The 15,888-nt window shown below is 41.0% G+C and overlaps 1 protein-coding gene across 3 annotated transcripts in view; it reads left to right on the top strand.

The window, feature by feature from the left end:
* Positions 1 to 15,888, top strand: part of LOC127454638 (dysferlin-like) — a 139,517-nt gene that overhangs the window by 16,139 nt on the left and 107,490 nt on the right. For all 3 annotated transcript variants that reach the window (XM_051722074.1, XM_051722152.1, XM_051722023.1), the window contains exons 4-6: positions 9,570 to 9,675; positions 10,986 to 11,100; positions 13,218 to 13,435. In XM_051722074.1, the coding sequence (XP_051578034.1) occupies positions 9,570 to 9,675; positions 10,986 to 11,100; positions 13,218 to 13,435 (439 nt within the window). The remainder of the gene's footprint in view (positions 1 to 9,569; positions 9,676 to 10,985; positions 11,101 to 13,217; positions 13,436 to 15,888) is intronic.

The raw sequence follows: 15,888 nt of genomic DNA, 5'->3' as shown, positions 1-15,888 counted from the left end.
AAGCTTTCCATTCTTTAATGATTCTGTATAAACTTCTAGCAAAAGTGGAGCCAGTTCTGTAGCATGAGATCTAAAAAATTCAGCAGCAAAACCATCTGGCCCTGGAGCTTTGCCTGAAGACAAGGCCTTAATTACCTCGTCAAGCTCCTCCAAGTTTATCTCAGATTCAAGATAATTTTTTTGCTCAGTCGTCAATTGAGGAAGTTCTAATGGTTCCACAAATTCTCTAATATATTCATCAGTAGACGAAGATGTGGAACTATAGAGATCGAGATAGTAAAAATTTCACCACCAGCAGATTTCACTGAGGGAATGGTAGAAAAAGACTCTCTCTGTTTTATATATCTAGCCAGAAGCTTCTCTTCTTTGTCCACCAACTCAAAGTATGACTGTCTTGCCCTGAACATCCAAAACTCCACTTTCTGCGTCAAAATTGTATTATATCTGTATTTCAGTTGGGTCAACTCTCTGAGGCCATCAGACGACATTCGGTGCTTCAGCTCTGCCTCTGCATTTTTAATATTCTCTTCCAACTCCACGAATTCTCGTGCTTTGGATTTTTTGATGAATGAAGCATACTGTATGATCCGACCCCTAAGAACCACCTTAAGTGCCTCCCAAGCCATGCCCACAGAGGATACTGAGGACCAGTTGGTCTCCATATAAACATTGATTTCAGTCTTTTACATTTGTTGGAAATCAGGATTTTGCAAAAGGGATACATTAAAACGGCAACTATATGATTTCTTTTTCTCTGTATGTGGCAACATCTCTAAACTCACCAGGGTGTGATCTGAGACTAAGATGTTTCCAACTGAGCAGTCAACAACAGATGAAATGAGGGATTTAGATATAAAAAAATAAAAAAATCTATTCTAGAATAAATCTTATGAACTGATGAAAAAAAAAGTGTAATCCCTACCAGATGGGTTCAAAAGTCGCCAGATATCTGCAAGACCAAGATATTTACACATCCTGTGAAGCGTCAGTGTTGCTCTAGGGGGCTTACACACTTTTGCTTCACTATGATCAAGGACTGAGTCCATCAATAAATTAAAGTCTCCTCCCAATATTATATCATGAGGGGTGCTAGCGGTTTGCAACATCCCTTCAAGATCTATAAAAAAGCCCTGATCATCAGCGTTATGTGCGTAAATATTAGCCAAAATCAATCTTTGCCCTTGAATGTCTGCTAAAACAATAATGACTCTTCCTATTTTATCTTTAATCTGTTTGAGAAATTTGAATTGTAGATGTTTATTTATCAATATAATGACCCCCCTGCTCTTATTTGAGCCAGCACTAAAGAAAAAATGGCCACCCCATATCTTCCTAATTTTTTCAGCTTCCTGTGGGGAAAGATGCGTTTCTTGATGAAACACTATATCATATTTCTTACGCTTAAGAAAAAAAATAACCTTCTTTCTTTTTATGGGGTGCCCCAATCCATTGACATTCCATGTGGAGGGAGACAATCCACTCATATTAACAACTGACATATTGATATAATAAAAAAAATAAAATTGTGTGTCAAAAGCAAGATTATACAGACCACATTTCCTATTAATGCAACAATCAAACCCCGAACTTCCCCCCCGAACAATACAAGCAGAAAAAAGAAAAACGTGCGCATTAACCCCGCGCATGACAGCACCAACTGGCGTCAATCCCTCTAAACACAGAAGGTCCATGTACACATGTGAGAACCCTCGTGACAACTCTGCCATCGGATTGCTCAAGTCCGGTGCTTCTGCACAGGTTTTGTGAGGCAAAATTACATAACAGAAAATACTTTGTAAAACAAATTCCAGCCAATAGGCAGAATAAACACAAAGAACGTGTAGATTCATTCACAAAACTGTCTTGAAGGTGTGTTCCTCCACAAAACAAACTCCAGCTGATATAAAGCCGTTCAGTTTCCTCGGACAGACAGACAAGTGTTCAATGAGCCGGCAGTTATGAGTGCAGCAGATGACATAATCATTCAAATGTCCCTAAATAATACTCCACAAAACAAACTCCCGCCAACAGGAGGCGCAAGCACAAAGAACGATCAGATTCATCCACAGCTGACACAAAGGCGAATTATTCAACAGAACAAACTCCAGCCGCTAGGTGGAGCCAGCACATAAAGAAACAAAATAGGCATTCTGGTTCCTCGGATGATCAAGAGTCAAATTCACTCAGAGGCCACATAAAAAAAAAATACATCATGACTTACTCAGACCGACAACTTTATAAAAGACATCCTTTATGTGAGCATGTAGATATTTTGCGGTCATCCATAGTGTCCATTCTCAATCTGGCCGGGAAATTCAGTGTAAAAGTGTTCTTCCGTCAATGCAAAAGTTTCTTGGAGTGTCATGCCACAAAACAAACTACAGCCGCTAGGCGGAGCAACGCAAAAAGAAACAAAAATGGCACCCAACTTCCTCGGGCAGTTGAGACACTGAACAGCGAGTCAGTCCACTCACATAAGAAACGCCCAATGGTTTACTCACCCATAGTTTGTATGAAGGCCAGTGCCTTTTTAGGGCATAAAAATACTTTGCTGCCATCCTTGGTGTCTATTCTTAGTTTGGCCGGAAACATCAGTGCAAAAGCGATCTTCCGTTGATGCAAGAGATTCTTACATTCCTTGAACCGATTGTGTTTCTCTCTTGTCGAATTCCCAAAGTCTGGGAACAAGAAAATATTGTGGTTCTTCCAAGAAAGCTTTCCTTTGCTCCTCACCTGGTGCAACACAAGATCTATATCGGATGATCTCAGAAAGTTGGCCAGGATTGATCGGGGCCTGTCTCCCTCAGCAGATCTCTGAGCCGGGACTCTGTGAGCTCGCTCGATTTCCAGTTTTTGGCCTGTTATGTCGAGCAGACTCGGGAAGAGCTCATCAAGGAATTTCACCATATCTCTGCCCTCTTCATGCTCAGGAATTCCAACAATTCATATGTTATTCCTTTGGTTCATATTTTCGAAATATTCAAGTTTTTCCAAAATGTGTTCCGAGTCTGTTTTGGACACGGGCGGATTAGCGGATAATTCCCTTTCTGAAGATTCCAGAAAATCGATTTTTTTTCAACTTCTGTCACTCTTGTGACCAATTCAGAGAATTTTGTTTCCATCGCCGTAATTGATCGACATATTACAGCGAGATCCTCCAAGTCAGCATCACCAAGATGTTGGACAGTTGACGCTGGATTTCATCTCCCGACGTACCATCTAAATCGAGTCCCCGGCTTGCAGTCCCATCAGAGGCCTCAGCTTGAACACGTAAGTATCTTTTAATGTCTCCAGAGTCTGAGGATTTTGACTTCTTTGCCATGTTTACCTCAAAGAATAAATATATAACGGGGTGTATCGTATCTCACCGGATTATAACACGAAAATATAAAACAAACTAGCAAAGTGCGCAGAGCTAGTCGCTCACATGTCTGCTCCTCACATGGCATCACGTGACCTCCCGTTTAAAGTGTTTTTGGATCATTCCGTGGATAAAACATTGATAACATATCTGTCCAAGAACATCCAGTATACAAAAAACTCCAGACAACATGAGCTGTGGAAAATTGGATGTGATCTAGGAGCTTTATACAGCTTTATACTGTTCGTGCCATTGAAGAGATGAAAAGTCTATCCCTCACAGCCTCGTTATCATTCCCATTAAGTAATTTCTTTAACTTATTTTAAACCTAACAACCCAAGGTAAGACTTTATATAAAGTTTGAGGCTATTTTGGGCTTACAGATCAGTGGCCAGTAAAGAAAAGAGACATTTGCATTTTATGCCTTACCAAAATAATTCAAACTCAAATTCAAAATTCTACAATGTAACCTCTAGGTGGGGCCAGTTTGCGACACAAATGTTTTCCGGCCTTGTTTTTTTATTTTATGTAAATAAATGCAAATGTTTCGCTGAAAAGTACAGATTCTAAGCTTTCAAATGATACCACATACGCCTTGCATACTTATGCATACAGGGACTTCAGGGTGTTAAGTGTTAAAACGGCTTGCCATATAGCGCCTCTCCACGGGTCCGCAAAACGTGTTAGTGTGGGCATGGCCATAGTCTAACCTTCTTACTCAACATTTTCAAAGACTCGCATGTTACCAGTCAACATATAAAATAACATACTGTATAAAATGATAAAGTGCTGAATAAAAATTTCCTTTTTTTCACTAATACTTATTTTTGCACCTCCATCTGCTATATAATATAACACACTTGAACAAAGGTCTTCAACAGGGGGTCCGCAACCCTCAGGGAGTCCGCGGTTGTACCGCAGGAGGTTCGCAAATTATTGTTCGATCCACCATTGGCCCTTGTTATAATCATCACTCACACGTGAGCAATAGAGATAAGTGTATGAATTTTAATCCATCGACATGTTGAATTTCCTCGCACCTGCATGCCAAATCTTCCTCTTTCTTTTTAATCCGCGCATTTATGTATTTAGTTATGAACAATAAGAACGCTAAACACTATTAAAATGTGACGAAACTGAGCTAGTCAGCAGAAGCGCGCAGCGCAGACAAACCATTCACGTGCCCATTCTCATAACGAGCCGCTCAAAGCACGACACACATCAGGTTCAGCAGCGCTGCAGAAGAGGGTCACGGGAGTAAGCGCGTCTGCTTTGTGTTGGTTGCTCTGTGCGGTTGAGCAGATGACAACCTACAGTTTATTTTATTATTAGTTGCGTTTTGCTTTCAGAACAAAAGCCTCCTTGCTTGGTGTAAATAAATAGTTGCCGCTGAGATTATCAAGCTGGCAACACGTTCCTTAACGTTCCACACACAAGACGGTGACTCGCAAAACAACATAATTAAAGGTGTACTCAATCATTGTTTTCCTCATTGTAAAGTTTTAATCCTAATGAAATATAATTTTAAAATATATGTATAAAATTGATCACTCACATGAGATGAAGACTCCATATTAGTACCCTTATAAAAAAAATTATTCTACATGGATAGGGTCTGTTTATCTGTTTCTATCTGTCTGTATGTCTATCTATCTATCTGTCTTTTTATTTTTATTAATGAGGGGTATGGAACAGTGATTAACAAGGAAAATTAAAAATGTCACTTCATGTCAGAAAAGTTGCAGACCTCTGCTGTGCATTATTTAATGATTATTTTAATAGCTTTGCAATATAAACATCATGAAGTATGTACATATGGTAGCCTTCCATACACATTTTTATCGGCATAAAATGACTCCAGTTACACATGTAACCTTGGTTCCCTGAGATGAAGGGATTGAGACATTGCTATGGGAATGTACTTTCCTCGACAACCTAAGTGAAACCCTTGTACAATAAAGCCAATCTTTTGACTGGCAATGATCTTTGAGCCTTGACCCTTTAGGCGTGCATCAGGCATATATAAGCGGACGCTCAAGCATCATTACATCAGATTTTCTGACTGAGGGACAGAGGGCATTACTCTTTCCTCAAATCGCTGAAGTAGTAGTGCGGCCAGCTTTCACATGTCTAGTTCCCTTCATCTCAGGGAACCGAGGTTATATGCGTAACCGGAGACGTTCCCTTTCAATTCAGTTCACTTCGACATTGCTATGGGAAAAAGTATCATGTTGTACTATGTGACGTCACAACCCCAGTGGTAAAACACTTAAATATGAACATGTATAAAGAGTCACAAGACTGCAGGCCGATGACTTGTAGAAATGCCTTAAGTGTGTATATATATATATATATTGAATAACCCCACATGAGTAATACCAGATGGGGGCTACTATTGTCTGGGAATCTACTGTATATAGATCACACAGTGTAATTTTAACCCTTTCACAACACTTTTTGGAAAAGTAGGTTTTATTTTTATAGGGAATGCTTGAGGTTTTAAAACCACAGCTTACATACTGTTGGCTGTATTAATTATAACTGGTAGCCAACACATAACAGAGGGTTTTGGCATACCCGTTGGATATATAAAAATCGCTCTAAACAGAGAGGACTTATATAGACATAGATGCCACATCCAGGTTGTAAAACCTCGCGAACGTGTTTGCAAAGACCAGCCTGCTGCCAGACATATGTCTTGTAAGGACACACCATTTGTCCACACCCATGAAGAGGCCATGCCTCTAGTTGAATGCGCTTTTGCGCCAATAAGGCAATTCACATGCTGTGATTCGTATTCAAGAGTGATTGCATCAACAATCCAGTGAGAGAGCCTCTGTTTGGAGATGGACATGCATTTCGTGTGACCTCCATCACAAATAAAGAGCTGATCTGACATTTGAAACAGGGGGGTACGATCGACATATGTGTGTAATGCCCGCCCAGGGCATAACAAATGCATAGACTGCTCTTCATCTGAACTAAATGGTGGGGGACAGACGGCTCGCAGACGGACCACCTGAGCCCTGAAGCGTGTTGATAAAACCTTAGTCACGAAGACTTTTCTAGGTTTAATTGTGTCCTGAACAACTCCTGAATGACCTGGTCTGAACTCCAGACATGAGCTGTCAGTCAACAGTGCCTATATGTCACACACCTTTAAATGAGTCCAAAGCTAACAGGAGTGCATTCTTTAATGAAAGCACTTGCAACTCGACAGATTCCAATGGCTCGAACTGGGGGCTCATGAGTGCTTTCAGCTCTAGATTTAGGTCCCAAGTCAGCACCATAGCAGGGCGAGGGGCATTTAGTCGCCTCGCTCTTTTAAGGAATTTTATGATCAGATCATGTCTGCCTATAGAAGAACCCGCCTATGGGGCATGAAACGGCAAAATAGTCACTACATGAACATTAAGCATTGATGGGGTAAGACCAGCGTCTAATCGCTCTTGAAGGAATCTCAACTACGGAGCAATTCACTGGGTCTTCACTATGTGAAGCGCTCCAATTTGCAAACACCTGCCATTTTAGTGCATAGAGGTGTCTCGTGGACGGTGCTCTAGCCTGTAAAATGTTGTTTATCACTGACTGAGCCAATTCAGGCTGGTTCGATGTGCTCTGTTCAGAGGCCACACACGCAGATTCCAAAGCTCTGGCTGGGGATGCCAAATCGTGCCTTGCGCTTGAGAGAGGAGGTCCCTCCTCAGCGATATTTCCCATGGAGAGCCGTCCAATATCTCTATTATCTCTGGAAACCAGGACTAATTGGGCCATTTTGGCACAATCAACAGAACCATTTTCTCATCCTCTCAGACTTTTCTGATGACAGAATGGAAGCGTAAAAGGGGAACCACATATTTGCATTTCGTAGGCCATTTGTCACGCATAGGGGGAGGAAATGACGCTCGCTCCATTGGAGGAACTGTTCTCATCATTTGTGGTGATCGGATTCTGCCCTGGTGATTTACTGTATGTACGCCACTACTGTCTTGTTGTTCGAACGAATCAGAATGTGGTGATTCATAATTTCGTAATGGAAAGACTTCAAGGCTAGAAAGACAGGCAGTAGTTCCAGGCATTTGATGTGCCATGCCTGCTTCGCACCTGTCCAGATGCCGAAAGCCGGGCGCCCATCGGACACCGCGCCCCAACCCGTGTTGGATGCGTCTGTGGTCCCCACTTTCTGTCTGAAAACTGACCCAGTATAACACCTTGCAGATAGAAGGCTGAAGCTGTCCAAGGTGTTAAAGCAGCCAGACAGCGGCGAGTTACCCCAATGCATATGCACCCGTGGCGCCAAACTTGATGTGGTACATGTTGTTTGAGCAAATACTGGAGAGGACTCACGTTACAGACCTAACGGTATGGTGGTGGATGCTGCCACCATAAAACCTAGTATTTTCTGAAAAGACTTCAGTTGAAGTGTTTTCTATATTTCACCCAAGACAGACACTGACGGATGGCCTAAACATGCTCGCTCATGAGGTGTACACACATGCACACAGAGTGGAGTTGAACCCCTACAAAGGAGATTTGTTGGCTGGGGGAACGAATTGTGCTTTTCGGCCAGCTGATATTCAGACCCAGGCTTTTTAGATGGCAAAGCAGAATATGTCTCTGTGTTCACTCAACAAAGCCTCTGATTGGGCTAGTAGCAGCCAAACATTGAGGTAATTTCGACACACACACCGTTCAATTTCAATGGGGTGAGCGCCGCATCGATACGTTTCCTGAACGTGCAGGGAGCCAGAGACAAACCAAAAGGAAGGACTTTTAATTTATACGCAGTTCCCTCTAATGCGAATCTCAAAAAACGCTTGTGACATGGCACAATTAATAAATTAAAGTACGTGTCCTTCAGGTCTATTGACGCCAACCTGAGGATGTGCGAGAAGACCTGAATTTCTGAGTTAACATTTTGAATGGGCGCTTCGCGAGAGCACAATTCAAGCATCTTGGATCTAGAATGGGCCGGAGCCCGCCGCCTTTCTTTGGAATGAGAAAATAACGACTGTAAAACCCATTGTGGCATCGCAGTCTGGGACAGTCTATCGCATTTTGCCATCTGTGGGACCACAGATGGCAAATGCCATTAAAGCGAGGTGGTCAGCATACGAACTGAATCATATAGCCGAGTTCTATTGTTTTTAGCACCCAATTTGACATGCCCGTGAGGGCTCTCCACGAACACCAGCGGGGAGGGGAAGTGAACAGTGCGAGAGTGCTTTCTGTTTTTGTGAGAACATTGTTTATATGAAAACTATCACACAGAAACATGATTCTTGTGAAAACAGAACACAGAAACACATCTGTCTACCATCCCGGTGTACCTGGCTGGGATGAGCCGTGTGTGCATATGCATGTCACGAACAGCGAGCGCATTTGTTTTTTGTCAGAACACAACACAAACACATTTGTCTACCATCCCAGTGTTCCTGGTGAGGATGAGTATTGTGTGAATGCACACCATGAGCAGTGAGCACATTTCTGTTTCTTGTGAGAACACAAAGCAGAAACTTATCTGTCTACCATCACGGTGTTCCCCACAAGGATAAGTAACATGTGAATGCGCACCTCATGAGCAGTGAGCGCATTTCTGTTTCTTATGAGAACACAAAGCAGAAGCGATGTGGAGAAAACTTCACAGGAACACACAGGGGAGCAGTTAACGTCTCACTGCAGGTGCTGGGAGCACAGGCAATGAGTCGTCCTGTTAGCGTCTCGCAGAGAAGAGTCGTACACTGAATTGTGTATCTCAACGGCGAAGCAGTAGAGGGTTTCCTAGACAAAGCTGAATGCTCGTAGTCAGTCGTGAAGGAAGAAAATCTGAAGTAATGATGCCTGAGCGCCCGCTTATTTACGCCTGATGCACAGCATAAGAGGCAGGGCTCAAACATCATTGCCAATCAGAAGATTGGCGTTATTGTACAAGGGTTTCAATTAGGTCGTCGAGGAAAGTACTTTCCCATAGCAATGTTGAAGTGAACTGAATCGAAAGAGAACGCAACACTCAATTTAATACATTATGTAATAGGGGCCCCGGCTCCATCTCTCTAGCCACCAAGGGGTCCTTGGTCCGAAAATTGGGTGGAACTGGATCGGGAAAGGTCCTCAAACTGTGATGCTACAGCACCATGTCAGAGCACTGACCACAAAGCTACGGCTCCGAGTGTGTCAGATGTTAACAACTCTTTGTGTGTCTTTACAGGTTTCTGGGGGAGTGTCGGGTAGCTCTCCGAGATGTGCTCAACTCTCCAAACCTGGCTGCTACTTTCACTGTGTCCCTGGTAGACACCAAGCGGAATAGCACAGGGGTGCGCTTCTCAGTCTGTCTCTCTAGCTATCATTCACACTTTCATTTTCTTTCTCACTGACTCTGAATTCTTTCGCATTTGCTCTCACATTGACTGATGGAGGCAGATGCAACCTGGGACCTTCATCATTTACTCAGTACATTCAGAGTTGCTGGTTTAGGGAAAAAGCAAGGGATGGATTGTAAATATTGCTTTTAAACCCAACCCAACCAATTCTTTCCTCTGCACACTCCAATCAAAGCCATACCCTCTGTGCCCTCCTCTGTCAAAAGATGAAATGCATGCACACTCATTTAAACACAGCCTTGCCTGCTCTGCTCGCAGTCCCCTTTTCCTGTAAGTCCCATTTAAAAATGGGAGAAAATTAGACCCTTATCTTTTTGATGGAGTGGTACCCCCTTCAGATATCAAGGCCGAATTCCTTAAACAAATCTTTAGATGCTGAGAGCAGTACTTCCCAGACCCCACCTTTACGTCCACCACTGTTTGTATCACATTATCTAAAAAAAAAAAAAAAAAAAAGTAACCTCTGACCCACATATAATTTAAGAGTTGACTGAAGAAATACTACAAGGCTATTTCTTACTGAGTGTCATTTCCTTACATTGTGTGGGTTTATGTGCGTATGTGGGTTGATGTTGGGTAATGGAGAGCAAAAAGGAGAGGAAAAGGTGGTGTTAGGTTTCTTAGCTCTTGTGCATCCGTGTGCTCTTGAAATAGCTGAAACCGGAAATAATTTCAGGAAAGGACATTATAAGGTATCACCCTGACGCCGATCCAATCACAAAAAAAAAAAAAAAAAAAAAAAAAAAAAAAATTCACCCTTCAAGATAGCTACGTATATCTTCACAAACATTTTTATGAACTTTTACTGTATTAATGTTCCAGTTTATAAAATAATCTCTTGAAAATAAAACTGTTCTGTTTTGTCATTGATGCTTATAATTGGACAGTGCTGTATATTACAACACAGAGTGTGGCTCATCCAATCAGATTTCAGATTTCTGATCCTGGATGCTGATTATTCAAGCGTATTAGTTCAGCGTTCCTGCCATACTAAAATAGACAATTTAGTAACATGTGCTGTGTAAAAACGTCCTGCAGCTGTGACTTTGTTCACAATATACTGTAGCAATGCCTGCCATACCTTATTGTTTAAATATTGAATCAAATCTTTGACCATTAGGTCTTTTGGAAATTGTTGTCTTTTGGAAATTTGTTGAGAATTTTTTCTTGCATTATTGCACATCTTGCCCTGTTCTTCAGTCCCGAAATGTCAAAATATCTTCACTCTGTGTTCACTTTTTCAGGCCACAATAACCTTGCAGGTTTCCTACATCCCTCCTCCAGGCATGGCACCCATATTTCAGCCTCCCTCACTGCCCGAGGCCCAGCACACCCCTGTGGAGCTGGACACAGTTACAGGTCAGGCTATTGAAAAAAATCACACTATGTTGATCTTATTCAGCCCCCACCCCTTTTCAATGCTCTGCTTTTCCAAATTTTTGTCATCTAACTTTCTGTTTATATTGAAGCTATTGGGAAAAGTCGATCAAAATGGAATTTGTATTTTCTCAGAAAATACACCAAGAATTGGTTGTGTGAGTCTAAACCACCCCTTTATCACTGCTATCACTGTTTGTCTGACACCCACAGGTAAAAGTGACCTGGCAGATCACATTCAGACAGCTATGATACTGCACTTTTGCATAATACAAGTGTTTAATAGTTATACGTGTAATTCTGTTACATTTTTAGGTTAAAATGTGTAGTTGACATGACATTTCAAACAGTGACAGCTCGTATTATTTCACATGCAAGTTTATGACATTAAAGGAAATGACATTTGAGCTTTTTAAATTAATTAGTCACAACACATTTTTAAAAGGCTTAAATGTGAGTAAAATTGTTGTAAAAGGAATATAAAATAAAACGTACACTTTCACATGTTTACTTTATGGATGTGTGGGTGTATGAATGAATATTGGCACCTCTTCCCCCATCCCGGTTAATGCTAAAAAATTCTGCTCTCTTTAACTATTAATGCGATGTGTGAATGGAATTTGATGATGGCCAGAGGTGTCGTACAGAGATATTTTTAATGACTTTGTGTCGTGGATTGGAATTTCATGAGCACTAAGTCATTTCAGTACGTCCACGGAGTGAAAGTAGGATCTTGCTGATTTTTGAATGAAGTTCTTTTGTTTTGACATCTCCTCCCTCTACTTTCAGTTTTTATGACATCCCCTGAACACTTTTAAATAACTTTTGGCCTGTAAATCCACTTCACTAGCTAATTACACTTTGACATAAACACCATGGATATCTATATAGAAATCGCTAAACCGGAAGTTCCTAGATAAAATTTTCAAGGTGAACAGCACCCACTCAGGCACACAAGTACTGTGAGTTTCATGTTAAAGGTGCTGTAAGTGATTTTATAATGGAATGGTATGCAGAAAATGTTCCTACTCACTGAAAGATAATAAGTTCCTAAGATATCTTGCCACTCTCTGAGATAGTACTAGACTGGCCATGTGTCACTATCAAATTCTTTGATAAGCCAATCAAAAGACTTTAATCAGAGACTACTTAGCCCAAGACGTAGCACTTGTATTAAAATAAATGGGGGAAACGTCCTTGAGGTTCACTTATGATATTAGTGATTTTTTTTTTTTTTTCACAAAAAACAGTCATATATTTGTAAAACATGATAATTTTCCACCCTCATTCTGACCCTCTGCTCAGAAGCTGCTGCTTCTCCTTTAAGACTTGACAGTAAACACCCACTGTTATGACTGACTCTCTGCTCTTGAATAACCTGCTCTTCTTGCCATGCTCACCACTACTGGTCGGGCTATACGGAAGTAATAAGGTTAAGTAGCCATTGATGTGTTGTTGTGGAGGCGGTCAGATGCAAATGTCTTCCACAGTGTGACAACACAATGTGGAGGAAATGGAGAATGAGTCATTTTGGCCGTTTGGTTTCAAATGCTCTTTTTGCAGTGAGGATGAAGCGTTGATATCTGAAACCTACAGTATGTTTATAGTACTATGAACTCTTATATGTCAAAAGATCAAGGAAATTTTAATTCCTCATGTCATGATCCCTTTAAGAAGATACATTGCCTAGATTTGATTTCACCAATAATCAGGCATTGTCCATTGAGATTATATCTGAGAGGACCTATAAATTGTGTGATAGTCCAAACCCAACCAACACGGGCAACACACAAAGTAAGACAAAATGTGATATGACATTTGTGTGATGTGTCTAATTTTCAAGGGTTTTGATACAGCCCTTTGCTGTATGCTTCATCCTGAAACCCGTCATTAAATGTAGCTACGTTGTTTTGGTTTTCTGATATTTCATCAAATATCTGGAATTTCATGTAATATCTTTTCATTTGATATTGACTACAGCACATCTGATACTGTACAAAACATTGCTTTGGGACTACAGAGGCTGTGTTTATCTCATGCAGGCATGTATGCAGCGTTATTGAGTGCGTGTGTGTTGTGTTTGACTTGTTGATGTGTAGTGTTCTCAATGGACACCATGGGTGAGGAGGACACTGAGAGTATGCTTATGATGGAGGTGGTGGAGGAGCCTGAACCTGTTCCAGGACCCCAGGGTCAGGACATGGGGCCCCCTACTGCACCACCCAAAAAGACCCCACCAAACTTCAACCACAGCCTTAAGAAAAAGAAACGCCACAGCAACAAATCCACACTGTCCAACAAACCCCAGGACCTCCAGGTATGTGTGTATGAATCTTTGTTTGGGTGTGTGCTATTTATGGATGTTTATGAATCGACAATGCCCTTTGTCATTTGATGCTAGTCTCTAATACAAATATGCCTCCATTTTTCCTCAATATAATATAATACTTAAGATATCGATATCAGATTTGTATTACTTTCTAAGAATATATATTGGATATACACCTTGGTCAAGCAAAGGCTAACATTTGTGAACTGTAATAACACTATTAATAAGTGTTTCCAAGTGCTCATGTCATGTGACCCGGTGGATTCCTAAATCAAATTTACTTTACAGGTGCATCTCAATAAATTAGAATGTCGTGGAAAAGTTCATTTATTTCAGTAATTCAACTCAAATTGTGAAACTCGTGTATTAAATAAATTCAGTGCACACAGACTGAAGTAGTTTAAGTCTTTGGTTCTTTTAATTGTGATGATTTTGGCTCACATTTAACAAAAACCCACCAATTCACTATCTCAAAAAATTAGAATATGGTGACATGCCAATCAGCTAATCAACTCAAAACACCTGCAAAGGTTTCCTGAGCCTTCAAAATGGTCTCTCAGTTTGGTTCACTAGGCTACACAATCATGGGGAAGACTGCTGATCTGACAGTTGTCCAGAAGACAATCATTGACACCCTTCACAAGGAGGGTAAGCCACAAACATTCATTGCCAAAGAAGCTGGCTGTTCACAGAGTGCTGTATCCAAGCATGTTAACAGAAAGTTGAGTGGAAGGAAAAAGTGTGGAAGAAAAAGATGCACGACCAACCGAGAGAACCGCAGCTTTATGATTGTCAAGCAAAATCGATTCAAGAATTTGGGTGAACTTCACAAGGAATGGACTGAGGCTGGGGTCAAGGCATCAAGAGCCACCACACACAGACGTGTCAAGGTATTTGGCTACAGTTCTTGTATTCCTCTTGTTAAGCCACTCCTGAACCACAGACAACGTCAGAGGCGTCTTACCTGGGCTAAGGAGAACAAGAACTGGACTGTTGCCCAGTGGTCCAAAGTCCTCTTTTCAGATGAGAGCAAGTTTTGTATTTCATTTGGAAACCAAGGTCCTAGAGTCTGGAGGAAGGGCGGAGAAGCTCATAGCCCAAGTTGCTTGAAGTCTAGTGTTAAGTTTCCACAGTCTGTGATGATTTGGGGTGCAATGTCATCTGCTGGTGTTGGTCCATTGTGTTTTTTGAAAACCAAAGTCACTGCACCCGTTTACCAAGAAATTTTGGAGCACTTCATGCTTCCTTCTGCTGACCAGCTTTTTAAAGATGCTGATTTCATTTTCCAGCAGGATTTGGCACCTGCCCACACTGCCAAAAGCACCAAAAGTTGGTTAAATGACCATGGTGTTGGTGTGCTTGACTGGCCAGCAAACCCACCAGACCTGAACCCCATAGAGAATCTATGGGGTATTGTCAAGAGGAAAATGAGAAACAAAAGACCAAAAAATGCAGATGAGCTGAAGGCCACTGTCAAAGAAACCTGGGCTTCCATACCACCTCAGCAGTGCCACAAACTGATCACCTCCATGCCACGCCAAATTGAGGCAGTAATTAAAGCAAAAGGAGCCCCTACCATGTATTGAGTACATATACAGTAAATGAGCATACTTTCCAGAAGGCCAACAATTCACTAAAAATGTTTTTTTTTTATTGGTCTTATGATGTATTCTAATTTTTTGAGATAGTGAATTGGTGGGTTTTTGTTAAATGTGAGCCAAAATCATCACAATTAAAAGAACCAAAAACTTAAACTACTTCAGTCTGTGTGCACTGAATTTATTTAATACACGAGTTTCACAATTTGAGTTGAATTACTGAAATAAATGAACTTTTCCACGACATTCTAATTTATTGAGATGCACCTGTATATTCCGTGACAGTCCAGCAATAGGAATGTGCTGTCATTTTCACTGTCTGCTTCTGATTTGAAAACAGTGCCACCTTGTGGTAACATGAAGTTGCAGATGCAACCCACCCTCACAAAACACAAAGGAATAAACCAAAACAAAAAACTTTGCAATACACAAAATGCCCTAACATTTAACAATATTTTAGTGTAGTATGTTGACAAACACACTCCATTTCTCTCCATGTTAGTCTCACACGAATTCAAAGTCAACTGCAAAACTTGCTTAAGTGCAGCATTTGGAACCTTTTCCACAAGGTGAAAAAGTTTCCACAGATTTGTGATGACACATCTGTCAGTGTCAATGTGACAGGTGCTGTTCCTTTCCTCTTGAAGGTGATAAAAAATGATCATGACAAAAGTGGAGACACAGAACCACTGTCTTTATAATTCAATGGTTAGGAATGTTAATTGTGCAATCATAACATGGAAGATTCATAGAAAGGTCAGCATTTTTACACTCAGGCAAAATAAGTTAACAACATAATGTGGCCAACAAATTCAGCTTCATCTGGTAAGAAAAAAAGAATAA

The sequence above is a fragment of the Myxocyprinus asiaticus genome, chromosome 1 (genome assembly GCF_019703515.2).
Source record: "Myxocyprinus asiaticus isolate MX2 ecotype Aquarium Trade chromosome 1, UBuf_Myxa_2, whole genome shotgun sequence".
Classification (NCBI taxonomy): Eukaryota; Metazoa; Chordata; class Actinopteri; order Cypriniformes; family Catostomidae; genus Myxocyprinus; species Myxocyprinus asiaticus.
The sequence above is the reverse complement of the archived record's forward strand: the minus strand, read 5'-3'. Positions and strand labels throughout refer to the sequence as shown.